This window comes from Caenorhabditis elegans, chromosome IV (genome assembly GCF_000002985.6).
Source record: "Caenorhabditis elegans chromosome IV".
NCBI lineage: Eukaryota > Metazoa > Nematoda > Chromadorea > Rhabditida > Rhabditidae > Caenorhabditis > Caenorhabditis elegans.
Window position 1 is genome coordinate 6,883,568 of NC_003282.8, and position 22,843 is coordinate 6,906,410.

The window sequence follows — 22,843 nt, forward strand, 5'->3', positions numbered from 1 at the left end:
TTGTATTTATAATTTTTGCTTTATTAAACCATAAAATAAATTAAAAGCTATTTTACCAAGAATGAAGAAAACAAATATCGAACACGATATGATTCAAAAAGACAAAAAAGGGAAGGAGACGGAAATAGAAATGTGGTGATAAACACGAATTCGGATAAAACATGGAAATGCAATGATATTGAATGTGTGTGTATGAGCAGCGGAATTATGAAGGATGTATCACAAACTCGAAAAAAGACGGGAAATGGGGTGAGAAGGTTGACTTAGAAAACAAATAAATAAATAAATAATGGAGAAAATTTCAAGAAAAAAGGAAGCAAACTAGAAAAATACTATTGAAAGCGAAAATCTACAATTTAACAGAACGTCCTTTGGAAGCTTCTTTGATATCTTCCATAAATCCTGCACGTTTCGAAAAGTTCTCCTCTGACTGAATTCGGCGGTAGTTCGAGTGCATATCTCGTTCTGATATCGTCTTCTCACGACGAGACCACTTATCCGTGTCATATTTCCGATTGACCATTCTGTAATTATTTTGAATGAAAAAAGTAAAAAAAAGATTATGCTTGTGATTTATTTTTAAAAAATTTAAATTTTAATGTAATGTTTTTTCTATTGTGGAAAAATAAAAATACTTTTTTTTCAAAAACTCTAACCTCAAAGTGTCTTCGAAATCCTTTCGGCACATTCCATCCATATTCATTTCGGTATCATCAATGAAATCATCCATATCACTGAAGTCATCCTCGTCGTCATACTGAAACGTTATACAGAATAAATTACAGGGTGGGCCAAAAGTATGGTAACACACGAAGCGCTCTTTTACATGAGCTTTTCGCGCGACTGCCACGTCATACGTACATTCTTCTATCAAATACTGATACCTGAATAAATTTCCTTCAATTTGACTCAAAATTTGTAATGTTTCCCAATAAGGTGCGATCTTTATCACCTCGACAATTTGGCGAACCCTTTCGAAAAAACGGTAATTTGGCACGCGGCACTTCCCACACAAACGCACCTCCCACGCACGCCAATAATTTTCAGATGTATGATTTTTATGTTAAATTTAAAGTTAAAGAAGTGAAGAAGCGTTTTTAATTGTTTTTGTAGCATATAAAAATTTTCTGTGTCGACACTGGCGCCTAGCAAGAACCTTTGAATATTTCATGAATTCAACTTTGCGAAATTTACTCAGTTTTTTTGGTTTCGCATGGCGTAACGACCCACAAAATCATCCGAGCTCAATTTTCTAAAAAAATTCTGGAAAGTCAGGTCAAAACGTCTCGAAAAATACTAAAATGAATTTTTCTGCATACTGCTACTCGCCGCTCACATCCATCTTTCTGGCGACTATGCCATTCAAGACTTAACCTACTGCCGCAGTCCATGACAGAAATACCGTGATAGAAATTATTTGGATTTTTGTTTTTGAAGAATCTCTAGACCAAGAGCATTCTTTGAACTATAAAAACTTGTAAGACACTTGATGGATTCCTCGAGAAAAATGTAGAAATCCCGCAGAAAGCCGACTTGCGTGCCATAAAGATCGTGATCTCAAAAGTTCTGAAGGCCTGCAGCGATGCGGATGGGAATATTTTGAAAATTCAAAACGTTCATCTGGTCAGTATTTTATGGAGAACAAAACTTGTACAAATTGATGTAATAACTCTCTTCACTAGTAAAGTTATAGAGCTGCAAACGTGTTACCATACTTTTGGCCCACCCTGTAAATCATTATTTCAGATGTTACCTCATCCTCATCCATTTCTTCATCACTATAATCATCACCACCTTTGTAGAAACTTCCTCCGCCTCCACGTGAATCTCTTTCTCTATTCATCGCCTTTTTCTTCTTTCGTTCCTTTTCTCGCATTTGTTGCTCTCGGAGTTCTGCCATTCGACGAGCTTCATAACTTCGTTTGGTGTCTCCATTACTTTTGGAACTCGATGATGATGATTGTTTGTGTGATGAAGAAGATGGTCCCGGCTTTTCAGATGTCTTTTGTATTTTCTTTTCTCTCTCGTATTCCTTCATCATTTGATCTCCTCGAGCGCGTTTCAACGATTTTTGCTTCTCACGTTCCTTTTCACGTTGGCGCTCTGCTTCCCGGACAGCTTGAATATGATTCTCTGAAAATAAATTATAAATGTTTAAAAATGGAGTAGCGCTTGAATGGGGATTTTGCTTCAAAAAAAAACTAAAATAGTCTTAAATTCCGAAATAAATACCACAAAAAATAATAACTTTTTTGTGTCGTTTTTTTTCTAATTTTTAATGAGTTATTGAAAAGGTCATAATTGCTCAAATTTTTTTGTTTTCAAATCAGAAAAAAATGTTTTCTAAAAAACTTACTACTACTCTGACTATTCGAAGAAGACGGTGCATTACGTGAGCTTCCAGGTGCTGCAGCAATTGCTTTCATTAATGCTTGCTGTTCTTTATATCGAACATCTCCAGGAAGATACTTCTTGCCGGGAATTGCCACCGGAATCAGAGGCGGAGGAGTGGGTCCTTTTTGAAATGGCTTTCGTACTCTAAAACTTGATTAAATGAACATGAAATTTCAGGATTTTATAAATTACTCTTTCTTCGCAGGCGCGCTATGTCCGTTTGATGAGGTGGAACCATTATTGTGACTAGATGATGAAGGTTTCGAAGATTTTTGGGAGGAAGATGATGCAGCTCGAGCCCTGAAAATAATTATTAAAAATCTTAAAAAATACTTTAATTTGAAGATCTCACTTTTCTCGTTCTTTTTCCTTGATTCGAAGTTTTTCCACTTCTCTTTGTCGTTCTTGTTTCTCTTTCAATTTCTCCTTTTCTCGTAGTTTTTCACGTTCTGAAGACGAAAGTCCGGATTTTTGATTTCCATTAGACGAAGTAGAAGAAGTTCTGAAAGTTGTTTATTGGAGAATTGGAAAATGAAAAGAAACAAACTTTTGATGTTGATCTAATGTAGATTTAGCTGGTTTTGTCTTGAGATGATCTAAATTAACTGATTTTCCTTCTGAAATATCGCTTGCTGCAGCCATAAGACTTCTAAAAATGCAATTTTTTGGTTTTTATGGAGATTGATTGAAAAAATCTTACCTAAAGTCAATTGGAGCAGCTGCTTGAATTTTCTTTTTCTCGACAACAGGTTCACGACGTTCTGGCACTTTCTTGCCATCCTTTGGTGGTGAGAAGGTGTCTCTTCTGTAAATTTAAATATATTATTCAGTTGAAATGAGTATAATCTTACGTTCTTTCGTGCCGGGAGCACAAACCAGCTAAACTATTAGACTTGCTAGTTGATACTCGATGAGGCCCTTGAACAGTTGCACGAAGAGCTCCTTCATTTTTCTGTTTGGCAGCTAATGCTTTATAAACTCCATTTCGGTATCTATCGGCTTCCATATCTTGGTCTTCCTAAAAATAACAGCATATTAGACCTTCAACACAATAAAGACTTCAACACAAAAACCTCTTCTTTCCATTTTCTCTTTTGCAATGTTTCTAAATGCTCGTTGTTTCCACCGAATCTTGTTTGTAGGGAAATAACATCCAATCCAAACTGCTTCCCCATTTTCTTCGTCGCTTTTCCACCGTTCGCTTGCATTCTCAACATCATCAACTTTTGCTTTTCGCTGTCTAGTTTCTTCTCTTTAGCTTCTTTTTCTGCTCTCTGTCGTTCTAAAACAGCACGAACAGCGGCAGAATTGACATTGGAGGAAGATGATGATGAAGGGCCTTCGTTGCGTTTTGGAATTGTGAAATTCTAAAATAATTTCTTTCAATTTTTAAACAAATCAAAACTCACTTTCCGCCGTTCATCTTCTTCTCGTTCCTTTCGTTTTTTAGCCAATTCCTTCTCTTTTTCGAGTTTTTTCCGTTGCATTTCCTGTCTTGCACGTTTTTCCGCTTCCAATTGACGCTGTGCTTCACTTTTCTCGTTTGAAACCTGTAAATTTCGCAATTTTTATTCGTATTGAAGACAATTTCTGAAAAAATCAATACCTCTTCTCGTATTCTATCTACTTCTCGTGACGCTTTTTTCTCATTTCTACTGGCCGCGTTCATTATTGTGGAGAAGTCCATTTTCTGAAATTAAAATTGCAGATTTAATTTTAAAAACTCAATAATCAATAATCTTTGACAATATACAGAACAACATGGAGAGAGAAAAGACACAAAGAGAAGCATAGACATTAAAATAAAAAATCCAGAGGAGAGAATCGTTCAGTTAGTGACCAGGCAAACACGCAGAATGACGATTGTCGAGAACCGGAATGTAGAGAGAGAGAGAAGAGACGGAAAAGAAACAGACAAACGTGCTGGCCGAGAATGTTTATGGCCGACGACCCGGGGACGCGCAACTTCTCTCTCTACGTCTCTCAATATCACACACTCTCGCATCACAGTTCTCGACAGATTTTTACAATCCTGAACGCGTTCAGACGTTTCTGCATGTTGACACTGCAAAAATCAATAATGAGTGAAGACATAAGGAAACAAAAACTGATTGTGAGACCCCAACATTCTATCGATTTTCCTTCTTTTTTTCAAGTCCCTCAATTTGCATTTCTGGTTTAAACTGTTCAATATATACATACAGTGCTGGCCAAAAAAATATCCACTGTTAGTTTTTTGATAGTTTTTCAAAAGTGCATAACTCCGAAGCTATTATAGATATGTTATCAAAAAATCTTCAGCTAACAAAATATAATCCATGATTAGGTCTATGTGTTTTTAGATGTTTCAATTATTGATGTTTGTTCGATTTTGCATTGTGTACACATATTAATTTTGTTTTAAAAACTACACGAAAAAAGGTATGTAAGCTGAAAGTAATGTCTCACAAGATACTGTTTAGACAGCATGTTCAAAAATTAGGTTACTGTAAATAAAGAAGCACTTTTTTAAAATTATATTTGAACTATATATTAACCAAAAAATAGAATTCAGAAAAATTATCTACTATTTATAAGAAATGTGCTCGAAATGATCCTACACCACTTCTCCTTGAACCCCATATGTTTTCCTTACGGATTTTCAAAAAAAAATTCATATGCGTAAAAAATTAATACATCAAAAATGGACTCACTAGATGTCGGCCGCTTTATTTCTGGTCAGGATTCTAGTAAATAATTCAAACATGTAAAAACACATAGCCTAATCATGAATTATATTTTGTTAGTTCAAATTTTTTTAATAGCATTTCTAGTTCCGGAGTTATACTTATTTGAAAAGTTCACCAAATTGCCAAAAAAACAAAAAAGCAGGTAAATCACCCCGGTTCCCTTACGAAGTATTAGCAAGAGGAAAGTCTAACACATAAAGTTTTCAACACAAGCACTTATCAATTTCTAATCAATCTTTGTTTGCTCTCTTGTTACAAGAATAAATCTATTATTATTAAGTGACGAATCAATGTCTGAAGACGAGGAGTACATCGAGGTAGGCTCGTTTCCGGAAAATATCTACAAAAAAACGTCTTTTCTCAGACCTGGAAGGATCTTCCGAAGAACCGTGTGATTTTCATAACCAAAAGATCCCCGTTAGTTCGTGGCGTGCTTCTCAGATCAATCACTTCTCACTTTCAAATTCCTGCAGCCCAATATGGAACCCTACTCGCATATGTTTCAGATAATGTGGTAAGCAAACAAAACGTTTCCAAATATGTTTTAAAATCCAATTTCAGGTTAGATTTTATGCTGAAACATATCGAAGAAACAATTCTCCGTGGAAAGGAATGCACATGTACATTCCCGGAAAATTAATCTTCAGCACTGATCCAGAATCCCAGCATCAATTGATTTGGATTCTCATGAAATTGAGTAAAACCCCGAAGTACGATTTATAATAGCTTCTATAAAACATTGGTCAAATTTTCAGAATACTTGTGCAAGCCGGAATTTCGCTTCAATATATATGTCTGCCAACTAATCAAATTAGAATTGATTTCTACATAGATCACGCTAAAATCAACAACTCTTTGATAGATTTTATTCCGAAATTGACTGAAACTATGAAACATAAATACCATATATTGCTTCGAGATATCATTAAGGGTGACGAAAAGGTATTTGATGCTTTACACATGAACTTGAAATTAATAATAATTTCTCAGGAAACTCCCTTCGATCCGAACGACGATAATGAGGTGGATAATTGTGAACAGCGTCGTCAAGAAGACATGAATTTCGAGCAATTTTTCACATATATCAATGTATATAAAGACAAACATGATCACCAGATTCCAAATTTCAAGTTAAAGTTAGTTTCTCTGTGAATATGTCTACAATTTAATAATTTTCAGCGAGTCAGATTTAAACTGTGATCTCATGCAATATCAGAAAGATACTGTCAGGTGGATGTTGTATCGAGAACTTAATCACGAACCGGATGGAAATATTGAATGGATGATAAAGAGTGAAAAGTATGTTTAATTAAACTACATAAATTAATTCAGAGATGAGCTGTCACTTGTGAGATTATTCTATTCAAATATAGTACTGTATTATGATTGAGTTCTATAGTTTAAGACAATAATCTCACAAGTTACGGTCCTCATTTTCCTTGAAATTTAGAAATTATAATTGATTCTCAAAAACAGATTGGCAAGTGATACTTCATTAGTCTATTATCCGTCGATCGGTGCAATTGCTCTCAATGAGATGACTATTGAAGAACGAAAGGATATTGAGAAGCGTTTCACATTGAAAGGAGGAATTCTTGCTGATGAAATGGGTCTTGGAAAGACTATCCAGGCACTTTCACTTATTGCCACCAATAGAAAACATTCAAAAGTAGAAATATACGACGAATCAGGAGAAGTCGAGACAGTGAATAGAGATGAATCAAAGTCTACAAATAGTTCAATTGCTCAGCAGATTAAGCTTGCAGAATCAAGCTATGCAGAAATGGTAATGAATATACAAATTGACTTGAAAACCATATCATGAGAAAATTAAATTTCAGAAAGGTGCAAGACAAAATCAAGCGGATATCAGATACAATCTGAATAGTTTTTGTGATGGTGAAACTATTTTATGCTCCAATTGCTCACAAATGTGCTCCGCAAAAATTTGTGGATGGGATTTTGATAAATTCAAAAACGAGAAGTTTCAATGTTCAAAATGTACAAGTGAAAGTGAAAACCGTCGGGCAGTTGGTACAACATTGATTATTCTACCAGAAAGTTTGATTTTTCAATGGTTCACGGAAATATCAAAGCATTGTTCGGATAATATTAAGGTCATGGTTAGTGCATAATTTTTTCAATTCACAGAGGCTTGAAGATTAACTTGAAATTTACAGTTTTATTTTGGAATAAGAAAACATGGATACCTGCAACCTTGCGAAATGGATTCATATGATGTAATTCTGACAACTTATGATACACTTCGAAATGAAATGAGTTTTTCAGAAGAAAAGGGACCACGTGAGTTGATTTTTAAATTTTTTGGATCTTAAATTTATTATGTGACATAGTTTTTAAAACTCACCTTTATTTAAAGGTGAAGTAGCGTGAATGGGGATTTTGCCTAAAAGAATCCAAAATAGTCCCAAATTCAAAAATACTACAAAATAAAATCGAAAAAAAATTGTAGAGAGAATGAAAAATCTAACTTTCAAAAACGCGATTTTTCAATTGTGACTAAATTCCCTGTTTGAATTTCTTCCAAAACGAGAAGCCACACCTACTTTCGGACCAATTAGAGACTATGACCTCTTCACACTCCGTCTGATTGGTTGAAAAGTGGGCAGAGCGAGTTGCTGATTGGTTGCAGTTCTCATTTTGGAGGATATTCAAACATGGAGTTCAGTCACAATTAAAAAATCACTTTTTTGAATGTAAGATATTTCATTTTTACTCCATTTTTTCGTTTTCCGTTTTTGGTATTTCTGAATTTAAGAGAATTTAAGATCTTTTGAAGCAAAATCCCCATTAGCACTACTTCACCTTTAATGTTCAGCACGTAATCTTCGAAATGAATCAAAAACCCTCAACCTAACATCATCACTGATGCACGTTGAATTCTGGAGAATTATTGTTGACGAATCTCAAGTGTTGCCTCATGGTGTCAGCTCTCAACTTACAAGAATGCTCATGAAACTTCACGCTGAAAATTGGTGGTGTGTTACTGGAACGCCATTAGTGAAATCAATTGCCGGCATTTACCCGTTGTTCAATTTTTTGAATCTCTTTCCATTTGGATCACCACAATTCTTTTCACAATATGTGCATCCTCAATATCTCAATTTTGCGCTCAGCCTTCGAGACGAAGCACTCGATAAAAACAATCTGCCACGTGTGTTTCTGCTAGAGATTCTTTCGAAAATGATGTCAAGGAAGACGAAACAAGACAAGAGTGTTCAGTTAAAACTTCCAAAACTAACAGAAGTTGAAAAGATCATTTATTTCACGACTGTGGAGGAGAGGCAGTACAAGGATGAAAAGGAAAGATTGAGAAATATTGTTGGTAAGTGGAATTGAAAGTGTAGTAGCTTGAATGAAGATTTTTTGTTTCAAAAAATTCGGAAATAGCACCAAATAATCGAGGAAAAGTTAGAAATCCATTGAGACTAAATTCTCTGTTAGAGTTTCCTTGGAAATGAGAAGTTAGGCTCACTTCTAAACTAATTAGCATCTTCAAACTCTGCATATTGCATCTGATTGGTTTAAATATGGGCGGAGCGTATTGCTAATTAGGCGCAGCTCTTATTTTTAAGGTATTTCAAACATTGAATTTAGCCAACAAAAAATCCAAAAAATTAAGAAATACTGTTTCAAATATTAGATTCTTAAAATTTGTTTTGCGATTTTTTTGGTGTCTTATGGGAGAACTTACCTTATAAACAATTTTGTATGTTTTGAAGCAAAATCCTCTTTCACGCTACGCGACCTTAAAATTGTGATGTAAAAACACATAAACCTCTTAATATTTTCAGAAAGAGCTATCGGAAATGCAGACAATTCGGATCTCCTTTCCGATCTTCAATGTCGTGAAAAAGTGCTCCAAGAGCTGAGATTACTCAGACAAATAATTCTACTTGGCCAGAGGAAAACAGAATCTGATAAGGTTTCATGTGTTCTTGCACCAGAAACTGTCATTTTCAAATTGATTAAAAATAAGAAAACGACAATTAAAGCGAATTTCAGAGAGTATTTGAGTTATAGCCTTGGTTGGTTGAAGAATTAGGTTCTAATCAATTTACGATTTCTTATAGGTGTTGCTGGTGTACAAATATTGATGGATATGCCACAAACTGCTATTGAAACATATTCAAGTGCATTGATCAACTATGACGAACTGATTTTAGCTGAAAGAAATCATCTTCCCGAGATTAAGAACGATTCGTCTCGTGATGATTCTCCGTGCTTGTTAGAAGAAGATGAAGACGACGACTTTGATGGAGAAGATGATGGATCTGCTGAGAAAAAGAAGAAACCAAATAAGCTTAACGAATTAAATGGATTCCTAGGAGGAATTCATCAAATATCAAAGAAATATATGAAATCAAAGAATTTAAACCTGGACCCAACTTCCCGAAAATCCGAACGAAATGGTCGGGTTAACGAGAGAGAAATCGAAGAGATAACCAGACCAAAAGATGCAAAAAGATCTAGGCTTGACGTTGAAGAGGAGGATGAAATGGAAACTAACGAAGAAAAATCAAACACACCTTGTAGTTCAACTCAAGATGAAGGAAATTTGGAATATGTTAAAGGACAGAAACATATCCAAAAACTTGCTTTCGCCGCAATTGAACCCATCACAATTGATACAACACAAGAAGTTCATTTGATTCTGAATATGTATAACATTCAATTGTCGATGGGGTTTCCACAAGCCGATCGGGTCTCATTGGATCGTCTGCAACAAATTTTCGTTCGATATTTCCAATTGGAGGTGAGTTGAGAGTTATTGTGCGCTAGAAGTAAATATTCAATGAACCTAATGTTAAAGGAAGTAGTGCCAGTTGGTCAAATTGCTAAAACCCACTGGTGCCAAAATGGCCAAATAGCATAGTGAAACTTTTCAAATAATGTCTGCAAATGTTTTTTGACCGCGAAAAGTGATAATTTATGATTTACTATGATATTTGGCCATTTTGACACCATATAAGTGGTTTTTAAACCATTTTCCCCACTGGCTGTGCTGAAGCTTCAAATGCAACTTTTCAATTATCAAATTATTTACCACTAATAAAATCAATTTCAGTTGCGAGCCATTGAATTCATTGCTAACGATCTACCAATTTTCAGTCAAATGTGGACAAAAGATAAAAGAAATTTGGTAGGTGTTTCTGTTCTATTTCTAAAATCATTTATTTTAAATATTTGTAGATGTACCAAGTTAGTGAGTTCTTTGGAATGATGGGTATACGATGTTCAGCGATAAGAGACACGGGAGCATTATATGAGAATGGAAAGATTATTCGTGATACTGTAAAGAAACATCATTTTCCACATCTTCCTTTTGTCGCTCTGTATGACACGAACAAATTGACACCTATAGGTCGTGTACACAGAGAGAAGACGTGTATGGGTAGATGCAATAATATTGTAATGGAGTGTGAAGTTTTCAATGGACAACCATGCTTGAGTCTACCAGATGTTATGAGCAAAACGTTGGATCATTTCAAAAAGATCGATGAGAAAAGAAAAGAACTCGATCAAAAAGCGAACAAACTCGTTGAGTTTATCATGAAAATGGTTGGTTTTCTATTGAAAATAAACCCATCTTTTGAAAAATATTAGTTTTAAAAAAGTATTTTTGTTGTTGATTTCCTTGACAGATCAAGTGACAGACAATTGTTTTTGTCATTGGTGATCATCACTGAAGGTCACGTTGTTTGTTTGTTTGTCTCTAACAATTATTTCTATGTACTTGAGCAATATAAAAAATGCATTTTTTCAAATATTAAAACGGAAAAAGTTAATTCGCTAACACACGAAGAAGCAACAAAAACTGATTTTTAAGTTTGAACATTATTGAATATTTTGACCAACATTGCAATCTTTATATAATTTCGAGTATGATTTTTCGGTAAAATTCAAGTATTTATGAATTTTTCGCGCACTATTTTTTGTTGAAAAAAGAGGAAAACTAAAAGTCTACAGTCCTTGAAATGAACTTTAAAAAAAAATCCTACCAAATTACTGAAAAAATTGAGCTCTACTCAACCCTTAAATGTGAAAAGACTCTTCATTGTAAGTCCAATTTCAGGCAAATCCAAACATGTTGATTACTGTGTTTTCTGAAAATACGGATGACCGAAGCTCAAGTAACAGAACTCCCGAAATTCAGAAAATGCTCAACGTATTGCTATGCGATCACAAGATTATCAAAGGAACTCTTAATGACAAAGCATTTGTCGACGAGTATTACTGGAAAGAGTAAATTCAAACATTGGATATTTATTTCAGCAATTATTAACGTTTTCAGACATTCATGCTTAATCTGCGATTTTTGGTGCAAAACGTATTCATTTAAATTTGATGCTGGTTTCTCAACATATCATGGATTGTCTCGAAATAAATCTGGAGTTGCGGAATGGGCTGTGTATCTTGCCAATCATTTTGCTCCGAGCAAGAAAGATGCTGTCACATTTGAAAAGTAAGATGATTCGATATTACGTAGACGCAAAATTTTGTTATTTTTTGCGCCGGAAATACGGTATCCGGTCTTGAAACGACAAAAAAATTTTGTTAAATGCCAAAAGGTTTGCGCCATTAAATAGTACTGGAATTTTTCCAAATTGTGTTTCTATAAAACATTGAAAAATCAATTAAAGATTTGGAAAACGATAAAAGCAAATATTTATCTTCTAATCTGAAAAAAATTGTTCGCCAAAAAACAAAAAAAAACGGAACATTTTGAAAGTTGGATACTTTAAATAATTTACATATTCTGATCAAAATTGTACTCTTCTAATAAATTCGAGTATATTTTTAGGGTTAACTCAAGGCAGAAAAATTTCATTAATTAACAATTAATTAACAGAATTTGAATAAAACGAAAAATCTAAATACAGTTGGAAATTACTCTACATTTGACAAAAATATTGTCGTATCTCGACCAGGTAAATGATTTTTAATATGACTTGCTTTAATCAAAAAAAAAAACTGAATTTCAGACGAATCATCACTCCATTCTTTGAACAAATTGGAGATGTTCTTCATGCCTATCGTCTTATTGCATTGACTCTTGCAGAAATTGTTGATCGTTTCGATGAGCTCTCACAGGCTCAACGTCGGATCACTGATATTAATGTATCTGATTTCTTTGATCAAAACGACAATATCCCTGAACCTCCAATTGCGACGAAACGTATCGAATTTAAAAATCATTACGAAGCTGAAATTAAAGTTGTTATTGAATCCGTACGTAAAGATGTTAAAGAACTCCGTTATCTTATGAATTTGATGAAGAAACAATTGGACGGAGAGTAAGTTTTCTCATTGTATTTTAGATTTCCAAGCTTTTATTCAGAACTGAAGATATTTTCGACTGTCCTATCTGTTGCGCTTCAATTGATTGTTTTATGGTGTTTACATGTGGCCATCGAATTTGTCAAAACTGCTTCGAAAAAATGAGAGCTCTTCAAAGAAGGTTTGTGGAATTTCTGTATCATCATCACCCAGACGCAAAGTTTTGCGAATTTTTCTTGAACCGAAAATACTGTAGCCGGTCTCGAGGGGAATGTTTGTTAAATACAAAGAGGTGCGGACCTTTAAAGAGTACTGTATTTTCAACCAATTGTTGCTCTGGAAATTGCATCGATTTTTTATAGTTTTTGTTAGAAATATATGTATTTATTCGAAAAACAAACAAAAATATACTGTAATTTCAAACTTTGGAATTTATATCAATTCTTAATTTTAAAGTTTTCACCACGAGTTTTCGAAACTTAAAAAAGTATTATATAATATTTGAATTTTTCTAATAGTAATATTTCTATCTAAAAACTTTTTAAAAAATTGATAACTTTTTAAAGGCGCACACCTTTTTGTATTTAACACAAATTCGTAGCGTCGAGACCAGCTATCGTCTCTGTAATAATTTTACAATTTTCCAAATAATTCAAAACTTTTATAGAGCTGGTTCTGCTGAAGATGTGGTCGCATGTCCTACTTGTCGTGTAGTGAACAGGTCAAAACAAGTTATGGTGGCACAATCTGGACATGTTCAAGATAAATCGGCTATTCCTGGAATCATATTGTCTGCGAAGGTACATAAGGTTCAATTGCCAATAATATTTTTTAGAATATTCTAGATGTCGGAGGCTATTATATTGATGCGAGAGATTCTAGCAGCTGACCCACTAAACAAAATCATTTTATTCACAACTATTGAACAGACATCCACACAAGTATGGGAATATCTAACAAAGATTCTCAAACTTGCCAACCTGCCATTCATTGCACCAACACGAGCTACTTGTGGAAAGAAAGTCTTCGATTTTGATGTATCGGAAGATACAAAGGTATTTCTATTTAGATGTACTTTTTCCTATATTCTTCAAATTTGCAGGTTCTTCTATGTTCCCTATCACTTTGTGCAAATGGTCTTAATATGACCGGAGCCAATCATATCATCTTTTTGGATCCACCACATCTTCAATCTGTTCTGAATCAGGCCATCGGTAGAATTAATCGATTCGGACAGAAAAGAGACATGAATGTATATCATTTGTTAGTTGACGGCAGTCTGGACATTGAATTAAGAGAAACTGCCAAAAAGACATATCGTAGAGAAGACGAACGTGAGTTATTTCTCTATTGGCTATGTTAACGATAGATTTTTCAGAAAAAGGATGGACCATTGGCGACATTCGTAGTATGTTTGGAATCAATTATTATCCAGTGCAGGCGAATATTCGAGCCATAGTTGGCAATGTTGATGGAAACTTTCACAGAATGCAAGAATTCTTCCGCAACAACATTGTTAGAAGAGCCATTCCATAAATCCACGGTTTTTTATTCTTGTTAACATGTTTATTGTTCCCCCGACATTTCCACATTTTTTTGCTTTAACTAATTAATTTTTTGACACAAACCAAAGTTTCACCCTGTTACCTCGTTTCAATTGTTGCCACTAAATCGCTCTCTCCAGCCCCACAGATCATCATTTCACTGCATTCAAATTTGACTGATCTGCTTTACCAAAAATCGATCTTTCAATGAAATGTTTTTCAACAAAAAAAAAGAACAACTAATTTATTTTCGCTTTTTCACACTTTTCAGGTTTGCATTCTAATACATTACGCTGTAATGTGTTCGCATTCTAATTTGATATAAATTTTTAAAATTTCAAAGAAAAACTAAAAACTTGAAAAAGCGTCAGTATGTTTCAAGGTTTTAATCCAGATTTTTGTGAGGAGATCAGGTCAGTTAACATGAAATAACATTGCTGATACTCAGATTAGTCTGAAAAAATATATTACGCTGTAATGTGTTTATTTGATTTGATTTATTTTTCCAACATTAAGAGCCAAAAGGTAATACATTAAAAGGTAGTACAATTTAAGGTTTAATGAGAAAATAAAATTTATAAAACGAGACAAACCCAGCAAGAGTTCATCTCGAGTGTGGGAAATGGGTAAGGTAAGAATTAGAAAACAGAAAACAAGAAGAATAGAGAATGAAGAATTATAAAGAAAAGAGAATGGACTCGAGATCACATAGTTTCAATACCGGGGAATGTGAAGATCGAGAAAGTGAGAAAATTGGAAAGGAGAGAGGAAAACCGGGACGTTTTTGAAAAGATTATTCCAAATGGGAACTGATTGGGCGAAAAAGTGAGCGGTGCAACTGTCCTTTCTAACGAGAATCATAGGGTGCCTATTAGAGCTAGCAAATGGGACAAATTGATTAAGACTAGGGAAGTGGGATGATCCAGTGAGGAATCTATAGAGTAGTTTCATTTGAGCTTTGACAGGAGAGAGACCATTACAGATCGTCTCCTATAGAGGGCTGCCGGCAGGGGGGCGTTGTGGACCTGTGGGAAGAAGGGAAGAAGTGGGGAGACGACCGCACGGGCTGTATGTAAATGGGTACCTGGCCGTAATCTCAAAAACGAGCACAGTAAAGTATATTTTTAGTTAATTTCCTGAAAGAAAACAGTAAAAAAGATTTTTTAGTGCAATTAAACAAATCTTTGGATATAGTTTTATTTAGAAACTTTTCATTTTACCAAGATTTTTTGATTTAGTACTGAATTTCATTGATTTCTATTAAGTTCTTCGAATAATTTAAAATGCCTTAAGTACAGGCTCTGTGAGTAGTTATGTTAAGTAATTTAATTCGACACATTTGAACAAATTCGGACAGAAACAACTTTTTTGCTCAATTTTCTCAAATAGAATTTCGAAAAAAAAATTGAAAAAATTGAATTTGAATTTTGATGAAACCTTTTTGAAATCAGTTAATTGGTATGTTTCCCATATACCAAACCCATTCAAAATCTACGATTGTTATTGAGAATTTGCAAAAATTGAAGCATTTTCAGTTCATACAGTAGTTATAATATGAAAACTGTTACATCTCAAAGAAAAAACATTTGTTTGAAAAAAATATCAAAAACCTTTTTAATTTTATTTTCAGAAAAAAAATTAAATTTCCAATCAAATTCCTGTAGCTAATCAGGCTCTAAAGTTTCGTCAGTCTTGACCAGAGGTGCCCTTTTACAGACCGTGGTCCGTAATTGTGCATGAGAGGCCGCTGTAGAGACAGCCGCACGCTGTTGTAATAGAAGAAACGGCGGAACTTATGTTTTGATACCTTGAGAATTTGGAAATTTCTACGGATTTTCAAAACGTTTTCAAAACTATCGGAAATCACCAAAAAAACTTTCAAAAAATGTTGAAATCTATTTAGTTTGGGGATTTGAAAACTTTTAACTTAGTTTTTTGTTAGAAATATATTTATTTATTAGAAAAACTCAAAAACTGAAGGCATGAATTTCGAGAAACGAACAAAAATATGCTGTAATTTCTGTGGAATTTATATCGATGTTTTGGAACTTATGTTTTTAGTTTTATATTTGAGTTTTTCTAATAATAATATTTCTATCGAAAAACTATGAAAAAATCGATGAAGTTTCCAGAGCAACAATTACAGTACTCTTTAAAGACGCACAACTTTTCGCATTTAAGCCAAATTCGTCGTGTCGAGACCAGCTACCTTTTTTTTTTTGCAAAATCGCATCGTCTCTGTAATAATTTTGCAATATTCCAAATAATTAAAAAATTTTATAGTAGCAAATTCAAAAAGTACTACGAAGCTCAGATTAAAGTTGTTATTGAATCCGTTAGTAACGACGTTAAAGAACTTCGTTATCTTATGAATTTGATGAAGAAACAATTGGACGGAGAGTAAGTTTTCTCATTGTATTTTAGATTTTCAAGCTTTTATTCAGAACCGAAGATGCTTCCGACTGTCTTATCTGTTGCGAATCAATTGATTGTTTTATGGTTTTTGCTTCGATAAATTGAGAGCTCACCAAAGAAGCTTTGTGAAATTTATGTATAATCACCCAAAATAGTGACATACCCTATCGCACTATTTGGCGCAAACTTGGCCTCCGTCCGACACTCTTTGAGTTCCGCGCATCGCTTTAAAGATTTGGATCGCGGCGTTTGCGGCGCCCACATGGAAGCCCTACACTGAACCGCTCTCTCTCCCTCCCCCAAGGATAATCATTTCAATGCATTCAAATTTGACGCACCTGCTTTACCAAAAATCAAGAAAATGAACAACTATTTTATTTTCGTTTCTTCACATTTTTCAGGTTACCACTTTGACAGGTCTTCTTAATTTGGAATCCTATAGCACCGACTGTAAAAATAATGGAAAGAGCACCAATTGATATAAAAAGGAATTCTTCTTCATCTGTAAATGAGAAATTTTTATATTTTCAGGCTCATGGCCTATTATGGAGACACAAAATGCCCCTGTTCATATCAATGTGGGAACGCGCTCCATGGTCAATTGAAAACGCTACGCCCCCGAACCACGGGTCTCGTTAGGTGTTTGGCGGCAAAGTCGGAAATTCAAACAATTTCACCTATCGAGACTGTAAGAGGCAGATTTTTTTCAATTGACTGTGGAGCGCGTTTCCACGGCGATTTCAAATAGGGGCCCTATTATATACCTATTAATTCTGCATAAAAGTAATACGGAGATTCCTGTTCTGTAGTTGTCGTAGTGGTTACAGTTGAAGTTATAGTAACCGGAATACTCGTTGAACTGACTGGTGGGGGTACTGTAGTTGTAGAAACACTTGGATCACGAATATCCATACAAGCCGCATATCTAGCACTCCGGCAACTATACACTGGAATTGACAACTGAAACAGAACAATAACTATGAAAACTTAACGAGAATTTTGGAAACTTACAGATCGCGATCGCGTGTAAAGACAATTCACAAATCCATCGGTTCGATTCTCAGGGAAGAAGTAAAAATCAGTTTTCGAACAGTTTCCTCTATACATAAAAAGTTCTTTATAACTTAAAAATTTATAAGAAAACCATCAAACCTTGTGAAATAAGCATCTAATAGTTGACTTTCATAAAATTTTCTGAAGTACACCCTTCCTGTCGGTTTTCCAATTGGAGCTTCAAATGTTTTATTTATTCCAAGTCTTTGGGGAGAACTGATGCTCAACAGTTGATCGTTGGTGAATCTGAACATTGAAATCGGGATAATTATTTGATATATTATATGTTTTGATTTACGAGAAGGAAATATTAGCGTTTTCAAAGTTTATTTGCACAGTGGTGGAGTCCACCACTGCAAATTAGAGGTGGCTATAGGTCGACCTAGGTCGACCTGCGACCTAGAGGGTTAGGTCGCATCGCGACCTGCGACCTTGCGACCTGGGTCGCTTTGCGACCTGCGACCTAGCGACCTGGGTCGCTTTGCGACCTGCGACCTAGCGACCTAGGTCGCATTGCGACCTGAATTACCGACATTTTGTTCTCTTTCGGTTTTGATTCACTTGAGTTGTTAAAATCCGTATAACTCGAAAACTAAAGATTGCAGAATATGTATATTCCACTAACATTTTCTCTATTAAGATTTTATAAGTTTATGCGTTGTTTCTAAAATTTCATTTTCCACTTTTCAAATTAAAAACGTAGAAAAAAGCACAGAGCAAAGCATTGATTTCTACAAATTCTACAATTCTACAAAAAAAAAATTGAAATTTAGAAAGTTAAAACATTTCGGGGGGAACGAAACCCATAAGTACCATTGTTTTCAAGTTGAAACAATTTTAGTCGGCAACAAATCCGGCGGATGTCGGCTGTTCTAACTTTTTTCGACAAGGTGTGTTATGGATAAGAAATCGAAAACAATGTAAAATAAATGATTTGTAGCAATTTGTTAGTATACATATTCTGCAATCTTATGTAGTTTTCGAGTTATACAGATTTTAACAACTCAAGTGAATCAAAACCGAAAGTGCACAAAATGTCAGTACTTCAGGTCGCAATGCGACCCAGGTCGCTAGGTCGCAGGTCGCTAGGTCGCAGGTCGCAATGCGACCTAAATGAAAACAGCGACCTAGCGACCTAGGTCGCACTCTTGCCACCCCTACAATAAAATGTGAATATTCAATGTTCTCCACCTGGTGGAGAACATTGAATATTCACATTTTATTGCTAGTTTTTTTTTTGAAAACGTTGAGAAGGATGCTGGAAACCTTTAGAAACTAATTAAAAACTTAAGAAAATATTGGCCTAAAATATACAAACTCGGTGAATGTCAAAGGGAAAACTACCGTACCCTATAGTGTCCTAGCATTAAAGTACACTCAGTAGGAGATTTTATAATCACTACAATGCTGCTATAATGGGCAAAAATCATAGTAAAACTTTTAAAACCCTTTGATTCGTTTCATATTTACAGTTTAAAAAGTAAGAATTTCGAAGTTTTCACATTTTTGCATTACATTTTAATTGTTTGAATTTTAATATTTCAAGAGTTATATTTTCACAAAGTTGAATTTTTTAATATATTGGCGCAATGTTAAGAATAAGTTTCTCAAAAAAAAATATTAGTGAGATATCATTTAGCTATACTTTCATGAGAGTATTTATACAAAAGCCCAACTGGTGTTACTCTATCTTATAGAAAAACCAAATATCAAATCTACCAGATAAAAAAGACGGAAGTACGATAAGTTACGGTTGGTAACGTTACATGGAAAAGTAATATTTTCGAACTTACTCTAATTTCAAGTCTATTGTGGGATCTCCTGATTGATCTATGTCAAGCCTGTGCGGCTTTACTAGATGCTAAAAAATATCGACCAATTAAAACAATCATACTGCACACTACTTACTTTAGATCGTTCCCATTTTTCTGTTATTGTAAGTTCACCATATCCAACATTAACTTTATGAGCTTTTGTATGGTTTATAGCTTTACTTTTATCAACGTATCTATTGTAAATTGATAATTCTAAAAAAACTTGTTGCTCTGATCCTTTTTCCATATCTTCGATAATTGCATTAGATAGTTGGAAGACTTCCATTCTGAAAGCTATTAACATATTTCCATTTTTTGAATGTAATTCCTACGTTTTATTTTCCATTTTCAGTTTCAAGTGCAATGTGTCTCCGAGATGAACTGGTTGTGTCATAATCACACCATTTGGTATTTTGAGTTCTTCTAATTGATTATCTGATGAATTTTCAAAAACACACATTTTAGGACAAAAATCTGAATGAGGTGTACAGTTTCTGAATAGTTGCTCTAAAATAAAGTCTAGATTGAGAAATATTTTTAAAAACTGTTTTACCCTCAAAAAATTCCCTATTTTCATCCGTCAACACTGCAAGATTTCCATTGAGACTTTCGCAAACTTTTTGAGCATCTTCAGGGAATATAGCTAGTTCTGAATCTCCTACGAGCTGAAAATTACTACTTTTTCGATGCTAAAATTGAAAAATGCTCACCTTCAATTCTTGAGAACTTGCTTGGATCATAAACATAAATATTGTCCCGATAATCAGATTCCACCAATATTTTTGTATAACTGTTTGTTTATTCATTGTTATTTGTTAGGAAATGAATTGAAATGTGTTTACGTCTCTATAAAATGGTGTAAATAAATATTTTATCAAATGCTTCACGTGTTTTTAGTATTTTCTAGGCCTATTTTTTTGATTTTTGTAGTTTTCAAAGACACATGTCGCCACTCGTGAAGGTCTCGCGCGGAACGATCTACAGCTAGCCTCGAAAATTTTATTTTTAGTGACAAATTGTTTACGAAAGTCCATTTTAGTTCTTTTCTGCGTTTTATTACATCTTTTTCACTTTTTTATCCAGAATTTTTGTCTCAAATCAATTATAACATTTTAAGCATTTGCTTTTCAGTGTTCAAATACGCTCATCCCACGTGAAAATGAGCCAGCAGATTCAGATGAAGTCTGTTATTGATGTGAAGTTCCCGACGGTATGTTTATCAGCTCAGGAGAATATACTTTTCATTCTTGGAAATTTTCAGCATCTGTTTTCCCCGCTTGCCACGTCATCACCAAAACTCACGAGAATGAGAGCTCCGATTCGCGATCAGTCGTGGTCCTCTTGCTCGGATGACTCCAGCGGAAATCTGACGTCTCAAGCAATCACTGGAGTCGATGATTCGCACATGTTTGTTGAATCATCAGATTTATTTAAACATGATTTTTTGTTACAGAGAAGCGACGAAACTCGAAAATGAAAGCAGTACATCTTCGTGCTCAATGCACACTGCTTTGGAGTTTGTTAACTCATCAATTTTCGAAAGAGTGCGGTCGTATTCAGAAGTGATCACACGCGAAGAATTGCAGTCAGCTATTTTCGAGCGGAAACTGACTGAAACGGACTGTTCAAAGGAGGAAGCTGAAATGTATTCGATCATTGTAATTTTCTATTTTTCTAATTTAATTTTGTGTATCGATAACATTTCAGGTCACTGAGCGTATACTCTGGACTGCTGGGCGAACGTGGACGGGAACGATTCAAGTTAAGACTAAAGATCTTCTAAATGACTACGTGCGTTATGCATGCGAGGATTGGTACATGAAGTAATCGGCTATAATCTCAGATTAGTCATTTAATTATTAAAATTGTAGGCACACCGGACAACTCTGCGCAGTCGAGCTCAATCATATTGGCAAATGGGATGAGATATTTGATTCGAATGCCATCGCCATTTACTGCTACGAAACCGGTATTCCAACAATAATCGTCGACCGAATCTTCTCGAGTAACCTAGTGCGTCGTTCAACGGGAAACTATCTCGATACGAAAGAAGTGACGTGGCTCATATTTGCGATGATTGGGACTGACGAGAATCAATCGATCGAGTATTGGTTCCGCGTCCTTGATGTGCAATCTACAGGAATCCTTCAATTGGACGACCTGCGGATGTTCTACGATGCCATCACAAAGTTTCTTGTCAATAACAATGTGCAATCCCTGCCGTTCGAAAACGCTATCGCTCAATTTCGGGACATCCTTGGCACAGACAAATGGAATCTGCAATCATTCAAAAAGAACTCGCAACTTGCCTTCAGAGTGATCAATGGCTTTGTCTGCGCTCTTCGCTTTCTTGAGCAGGAAATTTGTGAGAGTATGTTTTAATAAGATAAAATGGTTGTTTATGTTAATAACACTGCTTTCAGAAACGAACACCGAACGCCAAGATGATGAGGAATTTGGGATGGTTCGGACTCGTTGGCAACGTTTGATCGACCACAAATTTGACGATTACTATGCTCAATCCAGCACGTCATCATCAGGGTCGTTCAACATCAATAACGAACCAATAAATCCTGTTTAAGTAATCCTAAAGTTTAATCATGTCAGATAATCATTCCCTATTGTATTTAATCGCCTGGTCCCATATCTTATGTGCAATTTTCACAAATTTCAGTATTCTTGTAAAATGTCAGGCGGATTCATGTAAACAATAAGATTGTTCCTGCTCATCTCGTTTTACTGAACCTGCAAGAATATTTTTGAAAAAAATTAATGGGTTTTCAAAACGATTAGATTGGTGGGAAATGTTAAAAACTATGAAATGGGCTTATAACATTATTTGTTAGATTTTTGTGCCGGAAATATGGTGACCGGGTCTCGTTACGATAATTTTTTGCTAAACACTGCACCTTTAAATAATACTGTGATTTCAAATGTTCAAACTGTTTTTTTTTGAATCACAAAAAGTCTAAAAGTTTACACAATTCACTTCTATAGTTCGTCAAACTGGTTAGTCTCTACAAATATCTCTAAATCTCTTCACTTTTTCTTATCTTTTATCACCTGTTTTCTGTAGTTTTCAATTCTTTGTCTAATTGTATTGGTCATTTGCTTCTTCTTTCTATTACTTTTCCATTTAATACATCAAATTTTGAAACTTTATAGTTTTTTCGAAACTATGAATACATCCGAATTTTTATACAAATTTCGTTTCATCGCTGATTTTGCTGCTATTGGAATTTTATGTTTTATGGCAATTATGACACTTGTTGTTATATATTTGACAAGTGATATTATTAATGAAATTGATGAAATGAAAGATGTTTTTATGGATAAAAAGGCTACTTTTGAGGTGAGTGTAATAATTCATTAAACTTTTCTAAAAACTGAAAAACTAAAATTTCCAAACTCACATTTGAACATTCTAAATTTTATTTCCAGATGTATGCGAACGATGCTGAAAATCTAATGTCGAACAATCGCCACCTTGACGGATTTTCTGATATATTCGATACTTTGATAAGGATACCTAGAAGATCTTCAAATTCCTGTGATCAATAAATATTAATACATATATAAAACCCAGGATGAT

At 34.5% G+C, this 22,843-nt stretch overlaps 5 protein-coding genes and 1 non-coding gene across 7 annotated transcripts; 4 read left to right on the plus strand and 2 right to left on the minus strand.

Annotated features, from left to right (window-relative positions):
• Positions 1-8: 8 nt before the first annotated feature.
• Positions 9-4,084, minus strand: T05A12.3 (Protein SPT2 homolog). Its single transcript, NM_068658.9, has 12 exons — positions 4,001-4,084; positions 3,804-3,944; positions 3,468-3,761; positions 3,246-3,412; positions 3,095-3,199; positions 2,942-3,043; positions 2,747-2,896; positions 2,587-2,694; positions 2,357-2,538; positions 1,754-2,133; positions 657-757; positions 9-524 (listed from the first exon to the last, which is right to left on the minus strand). Exons 1-12 carry the CDS (start codon positions 4,061-4,063, stop codon positions 350-352), a joined length of 1,968 nt encoding a protein of 655 aa, NP_501059.1. The 5' UTR covers positions 4,064-4,084; the 3' UTR covers positions 9-349.
• Positions 4,085-4,380: 296 nt separating this feature from the next.
• T05A12.4 (RING-type domain-containing protein) lies at positions 4,381-14,216 on the plus strand. The gene is made up of 23 exons (NM_001028188.5): positions 4,381-4,621; positions 5,404-5,440; positions 5,488-5,637; positions 5,685-5,833; positions 5,879-6,065; positions 6,114-6,259; positions 6,303-6,422; positions 6,600-6,909; positions 6,965-7,246; positions 7,304-7,427; positions 7,963-8,469; positions 8,939-9,172; positions 9,218-9,900; positions 10,213-10,287; positions 10,338-10,706; positions 11,221-11,390; positions 11,440-11,610; positions 12,131-12,442; positions 12,487-12,606; positions 13,093-13,225; positions 13,271-13,480; positions 13,528-13,759; positions 13,804-14,216. Exons 2-23 carry the CDS (start codon positions 5,414-5,416, stop codon positions 13,959-13,961), a joined length of 4,869 nt encoding a protein of 1,622 aa, NP_001023359.1. The 5' UTR covers positions 4,381-4,621; positions 5,404-5,413; the 3' UTR covers positions 13,962-14,216.
• 21ur-11546 lies at positions 8,819-8,839 on the plus strand. Its single transcript, NR_056012.1, has one exon.
• A 2,530-nt stretch (positions 14,217-16,746) lies between the features above and the next one.
• Positions 16,747-22,781, minus strand: T22D1.8 (SRCR domain-containing protein). The gene is made up of 10 exons (NM_068661.2): positions 22,665-22,781; positions 19,962-20,097; positions 19,805-19,916; positions 19,584-19,758; positions 19,346-19,538; positions 19,231-19,298; positions 17,537-17,683; positions 17,396-17,483; positions 17,149-17,344; positions 16,747-16,886 (listed from the first exon to the last, which is right to left on the minus strand). The coding sequence occupies exons 2-10, from the start codon at positions 20,055-20,057 to the stop codon at positions 16,759-16,761; spliced, it is 1,203 nt and encodes a 400-aa protein (NP_501062.1). The 5' UTR covers positions 20,058-20,097; positions 22,665-22,781; the 3' UTR covers positions 16,747-16,758.
• On the plus strand, positions 20,383-21,979 carry T22D1.5 (EF-hand domain-containing protein). Its single transcript, NM_068662.8, has 6 exons — positions 20,383-20,461; positions 20,513-20,658; positions 20,705-20,909; positions 20,959-21,074; positions 21,123-21,622; positions 21,675-21,979. Exons 1-6 carry the CDS (start codon positions 20,411-20,413, stop codon positions 21,830-21,832), a joined length of 1,176 nt encoding a protein of 391 aa, NP_501063.1. The 5' UTR covers positions 20,383-20,410; the 3' UTR covers positions 21,833-21,979.
• T22D1.17 (Col_cuticle_N domain-containing protein) lies at positions 22,430-22,823 on the plus strand (the record flags this gene model as incomplete). Of its 2 annotated transcripts, NM_001268357.3 has the most annotated exons (2): positions 22,430-22,603; positions 22,693-22,823. In NM_001268357.3, 2 exons carry the CDS (start codon positions 22,430-22,432, stop codon positions 22,810-22,812), a joined length of 294 nt encoding a protein of 97 aa, NP_001255286.2. The 2 variants fall into 2 exon arrangements, with proteins under 2 accessions (NP_001255286.2, NP_001368381.1); NM_001380294.1 differs by lacking the exon at positions 22,430-22,603 and having other exon boundaries at positions 22,693-22,812.
• Positions 22,824-22,843: the final 20 nt, after the last annotated feature.